Source organism: Aulostomus chinensis, chromosome 20 (genome assembly GCF_037954235.1).
Source record: "Aulostomus chinensis isolate RoL2024-O1b breed Wild chromosome 20, RoL_Achi_v1.0, whole genome shotgun sequence".
Classification (NCBI taxonomy): domain Eukaryota; kingdom Metazoa; phylum Chordata; class Actinopteri; order Syngnathiformes; family Aulostomidae; genus Aulostomus; species Aulostomus chinensis.
Window position 1 is genome coordinate 23,238,295 of NC_141339.1, and position 14,017 is coordinate 23,252,311.

General features: G+C 48.5%; 2 protein-coding genes and 1 long non-coding RNA gene across 5 annotated transcripts in view; 2 read left to right on the forward strand and 1 right to left on the reverse strand.

Moving 5' to 3' along the window:
* Nucleotides 1-14,017, reverse strand: part of LOC147243308 (uncharacterized) — a 19,802-nt gene continuing 5,785 nt past the window's right edge. Inside the window, exon 3 of the long non-coding RNA XR_015110616.1 lies at nt 1-1,031. This is a non-coding gene — a long non-coding RNA (uncharacterized LOC147243308). The remainder of the gene's footprint in view (nt 1,032-14,017) is intronic.
* Nucleotides 235-3,166, forward strand: LOC147243309 (hatching enzyme 1.2-like). 2 transcript variants are annotated; one of them, XM_086189673.1, is made up of 13 exons: nt 235-334; nt 419-469; nt 534-581; nt 694-738; nt 922-969; nt 1,038-1,082; nt 1,155-1,225; nt 1,426-1,507; nt 1,583-1,697; nt 2,012-2,184; nt 2,584-2,665; nt 2,790-2,911; nt 3,019-3,166. In XM_086189673.1, exons 1-13 carry the CDS (start codon nt 301-303, stop codon nt 3,030-3,032), a joined length of 930 nt encoding a protein of 309 aa, XP_086045799.1. In that variant the 5' UTR covers nt 235-300; the 3' UTR covers nt 3,033-3,166. The 2 variants fall into 2 exon arrangements, with proteins under 2 accessions (XP_086045799.1, XP_086045798.1); XM_086189672.1 differs by having other exon boundaries at nt 236-334; nt 691-738.
* Nucleotides 3,324-8,604, forward strand: ttll2 (tubulin tyrosine ligase-like family, member 2). 2 transcript variants are annotated; one of them, XM_086189669.1, is made up of 5 exons: nt 3,480-3,516; nt 3,817-3,888; nt 4,393-4,627; nt 4,883-6,210; nt 7,029-8,604. In XM_086189669.1, exons 3-5 carry the CDS (start codon nt 4,406-4,408, stop codon nt 7,348-7,350), a joined length of 1,872 nt encoding a protein of 623 aa, XP_086045795.1. In that variant the 5' UTR covers nt 3,480-3,516; nt 3,817-3,888; nt 4,393-4,405; the 3' UTR covers nt 7,351-8,604. The 2 variants fall into 2 exon arrangements, with proteins under 2 accessions (XP_086045794.1, XP_086045795.1); XM_086189668.1 differs by having other exon boundaries at nt 3,324-3,516; nt 3,672-4,627; nt 7,029-8,581.

Here is a 14,017-nt window from a genome sequence, read left to right on the forward strand (position 1 = left end):
GGTATCGGGTTGTCCGGCTGTCGTCGTGCGCCCTCTAGCGGCCATTTAGAAAGGTGCTTTTGATAAAAGTGTAATTCAACAGTGAAGTGTAATTCCCTAAATGTATTTAAAACTCCTGAATATATTTTTACGGCGCTCCATGTCAACATTGGAAACATATCAGCATTTGATGAGCTGACAGCTGAGCAGACGTTGAAGAGGCCTAATCAGGTGTAAGTGGCTTCACCTGCAGGCCGATCGAGGATCAGTTATCTGACCTGTGCTGGCGCTCTCGAGCCTGGCAGCGTTTCCTGCAGCATCATGTGGCTCCTGCTCATCATCTGCGTGTCTACAGGTGCAGACTGGAGCCTGGACTCCACGCGTATAGTGAGCAATGATTGTTATCCACGCTGATCATGAGCTGGGTTCTCTGTTTTAGCTGCTGCTGTTCCCATCAATTCGACCCATGACGCCACTCCTGCTCCCCCAGGTGGGTGCCCTTTTAACACCCCTGGCACATTTACAGCCAAATATTGATGATTTAATTTGTACAGGTAATGTTACCGCAGAGCTCGACGTTCCTCAGCCAGCCACTGTAGAAGGTACAGGTTTAATTCTGGACTGACTTTGTAAATCAAGCAAAGAACATCCATCCAAAGATGATATATTAAAAACATCAGTCTCGTCTGTCTGCCTTGATTTATCTTTCAGCAGGCGGTGTCGCCTTAAATGACACCCAGAATGTGACAGCGGCTGCAGGTGAGTGCTTGAGGTCACAGGTAACCAGACAGCAAAGCTCGATGTGCCCCAACCAGCCACCACAGAAGGGAAACGGGTCAGCCAGGCTGTAGTTTACGAATGTAACGGCATGCAAACGGCCTAAAGAAAAAAACTCTTACCAGCCACTCGTCTGCTGTTCTCTGCGTTTGTCTCCTCCTGCAGGCAGAAACACGTCAAACGTCACCCAGAATGTGACGAGCGCCGCAGCAGGTTGGTGTTTTGAGCGTCGTTGCTGTCGTTGTCTGACAGGATGACTTTGAACGCTTTGATTCCTGCAGGTAAAGGGACAAAGGTGCAGAAAAGCAGTCCAGAAACACAAGAAGGTGCAGTTTTAGTCTTTTAGCACGAGGCGTGTTGAAATTTCACCTCTAACACAACGTTGTTCATCTTCGCAGAGCTTGAAGACAAAATGGACATCCAGGAGGGAGAAGAAATAGACATCCAGGAGGGAGACATCCTGCTTCCTGTAAGATGCATTGCTCTCTAAATGGCTGCAAGAAACCCAGTTCCACTTTTGGATGGGGGGGGGGGTGCTACAAGTACTTTGACTTTTTTTTTTTTTGGGAAGAGAATTTTGTTGCTACAAGAGGGAAAACCTAAGGCCACTCGACAACATGGGCTGTCTGAGTGGTGAATGGGTTCAACTAACGGTCATAAATCTGTTAGGCTGCCCCTCTGGAGGACCGGAACGCCGTACAGACCCTGTGGGCCAACGGCATCCTCTACTACACCATCAGCCCCGATCTGGGTGAGTGACGTTGGATCTGGTGGAGTGGGGAGCTCAGAGGGTTTAACCAGCTGTCCGTTTCTCCCCCCCCCCCAGCTGATCAAGTGCAAGACATCCTCATGGCCTTCAAGATGATCTCGGATTACACCTGCATTCGCTTCCAGAGACGAGCCACAGAGCTCAACTACCTCAAGCTCCTCAAGGGGAAAGGGTGAGCACCGTTCCCCCCGTGTGGAGGAGAGCCCTGCTGCTCGGGCTCTGCCAGCACGTGGTTCCAACAGGGTGGAAGAGGAGGAGGCATCACTTCCAGGAAAAATGAGCCATCTTTGTAGCTCTGTAAAGCCCAGTTGACCGTGACTTCACCACCCAGAACACTTTAGCTATGAAGTGTTAGTTTGTTTCCTCCTCAGCAGGATGGTTGCAGTACACAAACCCGCTCAAAGTACTTGGATCACCTGATCCAACAAAAACAAGCCTCACAGTTGCCCTGCTGTCTTTAGTCTCTCTGGTGTATTTTGTTCGTAGCTGCGCGTCTTTCGTTGGTTGTCGAGGTGGAGCCCAGCCGGTGTACATCTCCCGGACATGTAGCATGGGGAACCTCTGCCATGAGATCATCCACGCGCTGGGACTGCATCACGAACACACGCGCAAAGACCGGGACCAGTACATCACGGTGCAGTGGCAGAACATCATTCCAGGTAGGATGGCAGCTGACGGGAGGGTTTCCTGGCGTCTCTGACAGACTTGCATCACATTTGAGTACAGAACTAAGGGTTGATGAACAACCTCTACAAAGTCGCATCAAGTTGAAGAGGCTCAAAGCAACACCAGAACCGAGAGGCCTCTCAACAGTTCTGCACAATGTTGGTTCTCATTTACGTGTAGTGTTCAGTTACCTTTTGAAAGGTAAGCACAAACTTTCTTCTCTCAGGAAACTGACATGAAACCAGTTGAGTTTGGGTGGAATGTTGATCAGGACAGCCTTGTGTTCTACATTCTTAGAACTAAACGCTCAAAACTGAACAGAACCCAGAGAAACACTGAACGCGGCTTCTATCGAACCAAAATAGCTGACTTTTTTTTTTTTTTTTTTACAGGAATGCAAAAGAACTTCAAGGTGAAAAGTGGCAACACTCAGAACCTGCCGTATGACCTCGACTCCATCATGCACTACGGCGAGTGAGTAACTACTGCCGTGAAACTCCACCGCACTTCGCGCCGCCGTCTCTTCAGCATCTTTGATTTCATGCAAAGGAGCAGAGTTCCTCGCCACTAAAACGTGGACCCGCCTGGTTGTTTTCAGAAACTTCTTCAGCGTGGACGGAAGTCCGACTGTGATTTCCAAGCATCCAGGCGCTCACTTGGGTCAGAGGTCTCACCTCAGCATGCTGGATATTCAGAGGCTGAACAAACTCTACCGCTGTGGTAACCACTGCTACACACACACACACCAGCTGACTCTGGTCTGGAAGCGTGGATGTGAAATCTGGGCAAAAGTAAAGAACGAGACTCATGCCGATTTCTTCCTCCAGGTCAGCGGATGTGAGCTGCTCCCCGTTGGTCCAGGGACTGGAGTTCTGTTCTCGACAAACTTTTGCTTTGAGATTTAAATAAAATGGACTAAACCAGTTTGCGTGTTGCGTTTAACACTCCCGTTCACCCCAAATCTCAGGTATGGAGAGGATTCATGTTTTGCAAGAACTTAAATTGGACTCGGATAAGATGAAGACTTTGGAGGTCAAAGGTCTGTGACCTCACCTGAACACTGTCAAAATATTATTGCTAATAAAGCTACTTTGTGCTTGCTTGACGTGAGGAAACCCCACGCAAAAGCGGTAGTGACCACCTTCTTAAGCTGCTGGACGCACAGCGCCAGCCTGGAGGAAGTTTGATAGACGGCCCACGACTCTCCATCTAGGGGAGGGGAAGTGTACTGGAAGACTTAAAAATATGAACTAGTTGAAGACGGCCTTTATGATCAACATGGGACACAACATGAATTATAACCCATTTGGGTAAAACTAAACACAGTAAGTCGTGCATGGGACATGATGCAGTTTAGCATTATGCTAATGTTAGCATGTTACCCAGATGATTGGGGTAAATATTGTCATATTTAAGAAGGATCTTCCATTTGTGAACAAATATTTTGACACATTTCACCATCTTATTCCACCAAACACAGGGTCCCTCTGTCGTAGTTGCATCTACTCGCGTTAAAGCGGTTTCCTTGTTCAGGGCAGAAGCAGCTGCCTGACAGCCTCCCAACAGCTAGAAACTAAGATGATGTGTGTAACAAAAGCCTCCTGCTGTTTGTGCTTTGACTGGAGGAGGAGCTACGAGGACACACTCGCCGGCGCAGACAGAAACCATACCAGTTCACGTGGACTCAACATCCAGAGGTGAGTAGAATGAATCTGGAATTCCTCATTTGACTATTTTTGACTGATGGAATTATTAGGAGTCTCCAGACTTGTGTGGTACTGCGTATCCACTTATTCCTCCCATAATTATAACCTTTCACCCTAAAGTTGCCAACACAGGAAACGACAATTCCAGCAGTATTAGAGAGAAATTGTTTCCCGTTTGTGCTGATTTCTTTCTGTCGACACTAAAAGCAGCTCTTCTATCCCTCCCACATGTTGTCACACGGTGAGGCGATGAACTCAACTTGATCAGGTGTTGCTAAGCCGGCAGGGTGAAGCGACCCAACAGGTAAAGTTTCAGGTTTGTTTGAATTGCTCAGAGCAGAGAATCCAGCTGCTAAGAGACCAGGAGAGACGCCTTGGAACAGCAGTGGGAGAAGCCGGCACCGTCGCCTGGTCTCGCGTGTTGTCAGCCTTTCAGGTGGAGTGAGCCACAGTTCTAACAGTAACTGATACTCTGTCCATTTTCTGCCCATGAAGCTGAGGACCGTGCATGGCGGCGTCCTTGGTGTTCAGACTACATGGCGGAGGTCCTGAGCTGGTGAGGGAGGTGCTCCTGGAGCGCGGGTGGGAGGAATACGACAGAGGTCGGGGGCAGGAGGAAGACTGGAACCTCTACTGGCGGGGCTCCGCCTTTCGAAACTCAGAGTACCACAACTTGTTGCCATGGCAGCGCCTCAACCATCATCCCAAAACTGTTGGCATCACACGCAAGGTCAGGATCTGGACATGATTCACTCCGCAGCTTTTGGATCATCCAGAACTGGGCCAGGGGTTTACGCTCACGCCCGCAGGAACCCATAACTGGGTCAGAGTGAATCAGTAGTCAGCGACACACGTTCGATTCCTAGCCTCACTGCTATCGTTACGCCACAACACCACACTTTAAACCGGCCTCAAGCACAAGTCAGTTTGTTTTGTAAGCAGAGATGTTCTGGTCCGTAAAGACACATTTGTCCCTCTTTGACAGGACTGCCTGGCACGCAACCTGAGGAGGATGAGAGGCACGTTCGGTTCCTCCCTCTACAACTTCAGCCCCACCGCCTTCATCCTCCCCAATGACTACACTCGCTTCCTGGCTGAATACAACCACCTGCGTCTGGCCGGAGAGCTGCCGGCCTACTGGATCTGTAAACCCGCTGATCTTTCAAGAGGCCGAGGCATCTTCATCTTTGACAGTGTTAAGGACCTGGTCTACGACGGTTCCATGGTCGTCCAGAGGTACATCAGCAACCCGTTGCTGATCTCCGGCTACAAGTTTGACTTGAGGATCTATGCGTGCGTGAAGAGCTTTCACCCGCTGACCGTCTACATCCACCAGGAAGGTCTGGTGCGTTTCGCCACGGAAAAATATGACCTGTCATCTCTGAATAACCTGTACGCTCACCTCACCAACACCAGCATCAACAAGCTCAGCCCCTTCTATAAAACTGTGAAGGAGAGGGTGGGAAAAGGGTGCAAGTGGACCATGAGCGAGTTCAGGCATTTCCTCCAGAGCCAAGACACTGACGAGCTGCTCTTCTGGCAGAGGATCAACAACATCGTGACTCTGACGCTCCTGGCCATCGCTCCCTCCGTCCCCTCCTGCCCCAACTGCGTGGAACTCTTTGGCTTCGACGTTCTAATCGATGTCCAGTTCAAACCCTGGCTGCTGGAGGTCAACACCAGCCCTGCCTTGACCTTAGACTGCCGAGCAGACGTTGCAGTGAAGAAGAGGCTCGTTAGCGATCTGATTGATTTGATGAACTACACCTCAAGGGACAGGTTGAGAGAGAGAGCTTATAGGAGTCAACGGCACCAGACGTTCAGTTTTCATCCTCACCAATCCCTGCACACTTCTATACCCGTGCTGAAGTTTAAGGAACTCAGAGAGAGACGTCTTCAGACTCCACAAGCTAGAACCCTCCCACTGATAAAAGCCCTCCGCCAGCCTGACGACAAGAACCAAAGACGGTCCAGGCACCATGTTTTTGTTGATGGCCACCTGCCCCCCGTTGACCTCAACAAGATATATTCTGCTCAGGGTGGAATAATTAACTGCAACATCCTCACAGCCACAGACAAGACGCCGAACCTGATACTCGGTCCACATTCAAGGGTAAACAGAGAGACACGTCCAGCTCTTGCACGGCACCTGACAGGGAACAGGAGTCTTCACGCGTCTGGGGTTACAAACCATGACGCCACCGAAGCAGAGACTGAGATGGAGCTCTCGGCGCAGATGATACCTGATAACTCTCAGCGGGGGCTGGGATTCCAACGCTCTGCTGCGTCCTGCCACCCACCGAACATCCAGAGGTAGATGACTTCTATATATCTTTCTGTAAAGCAAGGACTTGTTGGAGATGAGCAAAAGGAGTGAAGCTCCCAGCGGTATTTTCTCCAACTGTCCTCCCGTTACCTTAACGATGCTGATGTCCTTGAGTGCAGCCAGCACAGGCCGGCTTGCCTCAACATACACAGACACAAACACACCTTCATTTGATTCTAAACACGTTGATACAAGATCTCCACAGTCTGGCAACATACCTCATCATGCAAAACTGACCAACCAGGGTCAAATGCCAGAGCGTCAGGGGCACTTCACGTAATATAACTTTGTTTCCTGGCAGGGGGGGTCAGAGTTCTCACTGGGTCTCCACGGAAGCTTGGGCTGGGCTCCTCCAGCGCTGGGCTTGTCTGCACCTGTAATTCTGCCATGAAGCCTGAACAAACCACTCACAGGTTTAAAGAATAGCCTCTTGAAGCTGTGCTCAGACAAAAGTCTGAGGGTGAGTCCGCCCTGGGGGGTGGGCTCGAACAGACGCTCCGACTGTATGACTTTTCCTCAATAAGCTTTACTATTTATCCCGTCAGCTTCAAACTTGTAAGCATTGCTGGTGTCCCAAAAGTGTTTGATTGTGAGTTCTCAGTTTTTTGGCCAAAAGATATTTGTTCTATAAGGTTGTCAGCCTGGTGTGATGCAGCAGGTAGTTGCCAGTGGGGGGGAAACCCAATGACTGCCAATTGGCTGCAAGTAGCAGCCTCTTTTGCTTACTAAAATTCAGTAAAAAGTAGTCGTATTTGTCTTCAAAGGTCCAATAATGTAACAAATGAGTGATGTGATCGATTCACAGTGGGAGACTCAAGCCGAAACCAAGGGACAGAACCAGAGAATGGAGCGCGTGTCATATCCCTCCACTCAGAGTTGGAGACTTCATACGGACGTTCCCATTTAACGCAGCGACTCTGGAGGCAGCGCGACACGGACCGGATGTGAAGACGGTGATACAGGAGCTCCGCAAGCTGACCGGTCGACTGGCTTCAAGTCGCAGAAAGAAGAAAGTGAGGAGTGAAGAGAAGTTCACCAACAGTGATGAGGACTTTGATTCGCTGTTGTGGGGTCCGAAGGAACCCCCATTGATTAGTCAGTGCTTGAAGTCGCTTTCACAACTGTAGCTCGGTGCAGGAGTTGCAACGAATTCTTTTTGTTTTTTTGCATTTGGTCATTTCAAACGGAGCTGTGGGTGTTCTTGCCACATTTTAAACATTCCCAAGCGTCACCATGGCTGGCACCTGGCTCACCACTTCTTCCTCCTCCCAAGAGCTGTTCAGACAAACTACGAACTAAACCCCATCAGCTCACCGGTACGAGCCGCATCCTGACTTTTCCTGCGTCATCGCAGTGCGCGAGGTTGGGGAACTCCTCGTCACTTCAGCAGGTTATTGAGGACAAATGTACCTTTTAGATGCATCAGGTTATAAACATGCCACCACAGCTGCTTAGATGTAGGTTGACCTCGCGTAATAACAAGAGAGGACTCGTCTCCATCTACATTGTGACGCGCCTTTAATTTAACCTGCCGCTGTGGCCCGTCAAGGTAAAATCAAGTCGGTGTGGTGCGGCGTGACAGAGGAGCGTATCAACTTGCACCACATAAACTTGTAATGAGGTCAGGCAGTGGTTTGACACCATCTTTTCAGCATCCTCATGAATTATTGCCAAGGCGCTTAAAAACCACTTAACACTGTATTATGAATGTGAAGAATTTGATACCAACAAGATTTACAAACACAAAGAAGAACTCTTGAATTTAGAGTCCAAGAGAAACACACAGGAGCGATCGCAAAAGGAAGGCGCACACAAGCTGCCGGACTGTGATACTGTTGACTCTGTCTGATTCAAAAAATAAACAACAAAAGATGCAGCTTTATGACATCATGACGTATTGTGAAATCACACAAGTCGTGGCCATGTTTCACCGAACAGAGCAAAAATAATCGGGAAATACAATTTCCTGAGGTTTCCAGCTGAAGATGCTGAGTGAGGTCCTGCAGGATTTCAGCGCGTTTGTGTAGAACAACAACTGGCCACAAGATGGCACTGCTGTTTGAGCTGTGCAGCTCCTCCAACTGGTGTCAAAACAGAAGCCTGACACACACACACACACACACACACACACAGAGTTTAGCACACTTATTCTTGTAAGGACTTGGCTTTGGCCTACGTTCCCTCTCTAAGTCTACTTAAAGAGGACTAGAGGTCCTGATAAATTTCATGTTTATACCAGAAAAAGTCCCCTGTAGGTAACTGGAACCATCACACAAGCCCAGTTTTGGGGGTATTTACACAAACTTGCCTTACATTCCTGGAGACGTAAACTAACCACTGCTTGTCTAACCCTCACCTGACCGAGATGGCTCCGCCCTGTTGTTGCTCTGTCTCACTTCTCGTTTTGAAAAACTCAGAACAACTGAGTTGCCTGGAGAAGTCCTGACACCTCAGCCGAGGCTCCGACTGGGGCCCTGGGTTTCGTCTCAGGTGACGCGCACCTTCCAGAATTAATTTGTCTTTGGTTTGTGTTTCTAAAGGTGGTTTAAATCAAACCCACACACAGACAGTCCCACACTAACAGAACAGAACACACACACACAGTCCCACACAAACAGAACAGAACACACACACACACAGTCCCACGCTAACAGAACAGAACACACACACACACACAAACATTGTTCATGTGTTGACTTTAACAAGTGGGAGTGTTTGCAAATGTTTGCACAAGTTCATGCCGCGGTGTGTTCAACGATTTGGAATCACACTTCAGCGATCAGGGATTAGCCTCCAGCTAATCTCAGTCAAAAGTCTGCATTGTAATCCGACGTCCTCCTGGTAAATGGAGGAGGTCGTTCGCTCTAAATGAGGACGTACAGCTGATGATGTCAGCCTAATCCTCCTTTAGTGCAAATAATCATTTTTCTGAGAAACACACAACCTGCTCTCTCCCCTGAAGGGTTTTTTTTTTTAATGATGACAGATGTGATGTCTCAAGTAAAAGCTGCTTTTAATACAACCTGCCAGCATTAATTTTAAAGACGCTACGCTAATCTTTGCACTTGTGTCGAAAAGATTAATGACCGAAGTGGAGGGGAAAGAGAAAAGAACAGAAGGCAGGCAGCAACTTGCCCAGGTCAGGTAAGGAGTCATGTGTGGAGCGATCCGTGTCATCCATGAGGTCAACATGAGTCAGACGACGGCCAGGAATTCCCCACCAGCAACCTGCTGCACATTAAACTTCACCCAGAAAGTGCATTTTGCCTTTTGACTTCGCACAAATATTTGTCTTGATCTCACGAAGAAGTTTTTTTTCCTTCTCCCTCCTGCGTTACTTCTTCGTGACTCCAGAATGCAGAAAGTATCAGCTACGTATACTTAGCTTGAAGCTAATGAAGTAAACCTGGCGTGATCCACGTCTTCGTTGTCCAGCTGTGTGCTCAACAATCCAGTGGCAAACCAACTGGCAGCCAGCGTGTTCAGTTGAGCCAGCTTGTTCACACTTGTTCTACACTGATTCACGGTAGCACCGCACAGGATGAGGTTTGTTTGTAGCCAAAGTCAAAGTGTTTGTGGGTTGCTGATCACACGACTGGACAAAGAAGACGTGGATTATTCCAGAGAACGAACTTGAGAGTTTGTAAAAGGACGACTTCCAGAACAGTGCGTCTCTGTTAGCCTCCGTTAGCTTCAAGCTAACTATACTTGACTGGCTTCTCTCTGCGTTCTGGAAATGAGAAGAAGGGAAAATTGTCTGTGTGAGCTCACAACAAATATTAGTGAGCACTTGAATGGCACGTACACTTTTTGGGTGAAGCATCACTTTGATGAAATCATCTCAGTTAAATCAATACAACAATGCTCACATCATTCAGAGAGATACATCATTTAGTTTCACATCCGCTTCACCGGCTTTGCTGCGAATGGCGGAATGTGTCACCGAAGGACTGAAGCTGGGAAGTAGCACTTGTCATACCAGTTCTGCAACACACTTTGGGAGCCGACGGTTTTTATGGCTCAGCGTTTCACAGGACTTCTGATATGTAGGACAGTAAATCATTGCTGAGCTATGACTCAAGTAACTGTTACAGGAAATGCAGAGGAAGCAGTTGGCGTGAAGCCACTGGACTGTTCGGAGCAATGGGATGTGTGGATGCTGCAGGATGGGAGAAAAGGTGACAAACAGTATCATGATGTCATGGGAAACACCAAAGCAGAGCGTTAAGCAACAACAGCTCGCAAACATTTCTGCAGATTCAAAGATTTGCGGCGTTTATATCATCCAGTTGTTCGGTCTCATGCATGTAACTACGCAAGACCGCTGCGAGAGAGAGAGAGAGTCATTGATATCTGGATGAAGTGAGACCGGGTCGGACCAGAGAAGAAACGATGCCTGCACCGTCAGATAACAGCCGGCCCACACGGAGTCTTCTCTTCTGGAGAATCTCCTGTATTACACAACATAATGTGACACAGCTTGACTTCCTGTGCGATGCCGTGACAAAGTGCCTCAGTCGCTCCACTCATCAGATCATCACAGCATGAAAAAAAACAACCCTTACATTCGTGCCAGTTTCGCGTAATCTGATTTTCTTTGTAGCCGCAGCGAGTGTGTTGAGCAATACCACACAGAACACTACTCAGGTTGTGAGGTTTGCTGTTTATTTTGTCTTATTTTGGTGATTATTATTTGTCTCATTTTGATATTTTAGAATCTGGCCGCACTTCCATACAAACGTGCTGCAAACTAGTTTGAGTGGATCAGTGACTGATGGGCTGGGCAGGGCCAGCCGGTGTTCTGCTCCGTGTGGTACTGCTGCTCCCATGTTGGTACTGCCGCTCTGCAGCAGCCGCCTCCAACTCAATGGCTGGGGCATCTGCCTGGGGGGGTCCTGGCTACGAAGTGATGCAGCTCCTTTTCCACTCTCTGATTTCTCCCCTGCTGCACTACAAGTGCGTGTTCATGAGCAACGAAGAAGTGAGAAAGTTCCAACCTTTGAGGTGAGACAACCCTGGAGGCCTGTCACACAAGCAGGAGTCCAGAGATGCAGGTCTGTAGTGACCCCTGACCCCAAAGTCAGTCCAGCTCTTCGTCGGGGTCCCAGCTGTGCACACAACACTGTTGCCGTCAATCGGATCAACGGTTGTTGGGATCCTTGATTTTGTTTGCCACTCGTCTGTATTCTGACAGCAGGAGGAGGAGGAGAAGAAGAGCAGACATTCGCAGGAACACGTCTGAATGAGAACGATATTCATCGGGAAAGACTTTCCCACAAAAGAACTTTCCCACTTCCCAACAGTTTGAGCGCCCTTGTGCCTTCAGCTTCTAGGACCCTCTGTTGCAAAGACCCACCCAGTTTGTGCCAGTAGTCCCTGAACTGGTCCCAGAGGACTCCAGAGACCATCTCCGCCCATGTTCTTTCTCAGTCCCTTCCCTCCCTGGCCTTCCCGCAGACCTCCATCATACTGGGAACGAGTGCCACCCCAGCGTCCCGCGGCAAATCCTCCTCTCACACCCACAGAGTCACGGGAGGCCAAACGTAGAAACATTTATAATCATTATTATATCTTACAATTCTAGTAGAGGCTTTGCTCTTTCATCTGACGTGTTCAGGTTTTGTGGCAGGGGAAATGTTGACATGGCACTGAGGAGCTTGATGAGGACTGTGAGACAGGACGTTCATTCATATGAAAGTACGATGCACTAGCGCTTCAAATGTGTCCAAACATAAATAAAAATTGGTTTACGGCATTTCTGTCGAGCCTGCCAGATCGTTGTTGGGGGACCTGAGCCAGATCCAAAGAGCCAGTCCTGGTTTGGGATCTTGGGATCTCACTGGTCTGAGTTTAATGGTAATCCTGCAGGCCTTACAGGGACAACGAGAAGGGAAACTGACCTCCTCACTGCTACTGGAGCCTCCAGTGGAATGCCTGGGAAGGTTGCACATTTTATTAGGCGCTGAATCCCGGCTGGTGTCGATCGGTGCTGTTTTTGTTGTGGCTTGTTTCTGACCTTTGCTCTGTGTGGCCTCTGTTGCTTCCTGGTCTTGACTTACTGCTCAGACAGAGCTGGAAGTGTGTTTTTGTTTCATCAGCGCGTATGGATAGAGTTTCAAGCTTGAGACTCTTTCTATGTGGTCGTTCACTGTCCTAAAAACTAACAATAACTTCCTGATTTCCACAGGCCCGGGGGGAACTCACTGGGGGTGCGTTTGACCAGAACAGATATGCGAGTGGTGATTGTTCCCATCCTTTGAGGTGGCACCAGCTGGGGCCACGCTTTTTTTCCACGAGGTCCTACGTCTTCAAACTGACCTTCGCCTCGACTTCGTCGACATGTTTGCTTTTCTAGAGAAAAACTTAAAAACTTTGGTTCCAGTTTGATCCAGTAGTCATTCTGAATCACCTGTTCCTTTGTAATTTGTTTGACCGTTGAGAAAGAGATTCCTCATTCTGACGTGTGAAAGGTTGGAGTGGTTGAGTGGAAGGTTGGGCCTGAAATGGGTGTGTTCTTGCCTCGGGATCTGGCAAACACCCACAGAGAGAAGCGTCTGAGGGTAATATGAACGAACGCGGAAGTCTTGTACGGCCTCAAACTGAAAGGTCAGAGCCAGGAAGGTTTCAAGCTGTGTTCCTTATCTTTTCGGGCCAGCGACGGGGCAAAGCAGTGCCCATGGTCTCCAGGACTCCTCATGCTTCCTGCTGTGGGGGGGAAGACGTCTTCTGGAGCTCCTGCCGGACATTGACCTTCAGTGTATTTCTGTCCATCCTGGAAATGTCTCCAAAGAGAAATGTTTCCCTGTAAAGCTCCACACTGATGTGAGACAGAGAAAATGAGCGTACTTGCATCTTTAACATAAATAATGATGAAAAAGTTCAATTCCTCCTTTCAATTTTCAATGTACAAACAATAAAATGTACCAGCAGCTGTTACATCTCGTCCCAACTCAGCTGCAGTTCTCCAGAACAGCCGATTTAATCAGGCTTTGCATCCACACAGTCAGGAACACCAGCGAAGGAAGAGAAACACCAAATCAAAGCACAACGGATGCGAATTTACACTGAAGTATTTCAATAAGAGAGAAAGGAACTGGGAGAGAACTCGGCAGAGTGCGTCCATCTCCACTGAGGTCTCTGTAATACCACCTGTAGTCAGGTGTGGGTGTAGTCCGGTGGTCCTCTAAAGGAGATAATTGCTCTCTTTGAGTTTCTCCTGAGTAAATAAGGTTAAAAAAAGAAGTGCAAAACAAATTGAGCTGCATAACCTGTCATGAAATGAAGCGTGACAAGTAAACATGAGGAGTAAGACGATGCAGAAACATAGAAACTCTCAAAACTGGGAACAAAGACCAAACTCCTGAAACATCAAACCGCTGTTGGTCTGCAGCAACGACCAACTCCAAAACCAACAACCTCACAGTGGCTACGTGATACGGAACAAGATGATCCGGCCAGCTGGAGGCTCTCTTAGAGGATCTTAAAAACCCCTCGTTTGACCCGGTACGCTGGCCGCAGCAGCGCTTGGGGGCCAGAGAAGTCCTGGTCTGACCCAGATCAAGTCAGCTGATGCAAAGAGACATGAGAGCAGCAGAGCAACACTGGAACATCGAACACGTGTTTGTGATTTGTTTGAAATTTACAGTTTGGCGCATCAGCCGGGCAGTAAATACCAGGCATGTGATTTATTTCTATTACGTAACAAGGAAGATGGATCAAAACCACGATGGAGTGTGACTGTCGACTTTTTTTTTACACAAACCTAATAAAAGTCTCTTAAATATAACTCAGTGG

Excerpts from the sequence above, each read along its gene's own strand:
- LOC147243309 (XM_086189672.1), top strand. The coding sequence starts at position 301 with ATGTGGCTCCTGCTCATCATCTGCGTGTCTACAG. Across the intron at positions 582-690 it reads TCAGCCAGCCACTGTAGAAG|CAGGCGGTGTCGCCTTAAAT; the intron begins GTACAGGTTTAA and ends TTTATCTTTCAG. Across the intron at positions 2,666-2,789 it reads TCCATCATGCACTACGGCGA|AAACTTCTTCAGCGTGGACG; the intron begins GTGAGTAACTAC and ends GGTTGTTTTCAG.
- ttll2 (XM_086189668.1), top strand. The coding sequence starts at position 4,406 with ATGGCGGCGTCCTTGGTGTTCAGACTACATGGCGGAGGTCCTGAGCTG. Across the intron at positions 4,628-4,882 it reads CTGTTGGCATCACACGCAAG|GACTGCCTGGCACGCAACCT; the intron begins GTCAGGATCTGG and ends CCTCTTTGACAG. Across the intron at positions 6,211-7,028 it reads CACCCACCGAACATCCAGAG|TGGGAGACTCAAGCCGAAAC; the intron begins GTAGATGACTTC and ends ATCGATTCACAG.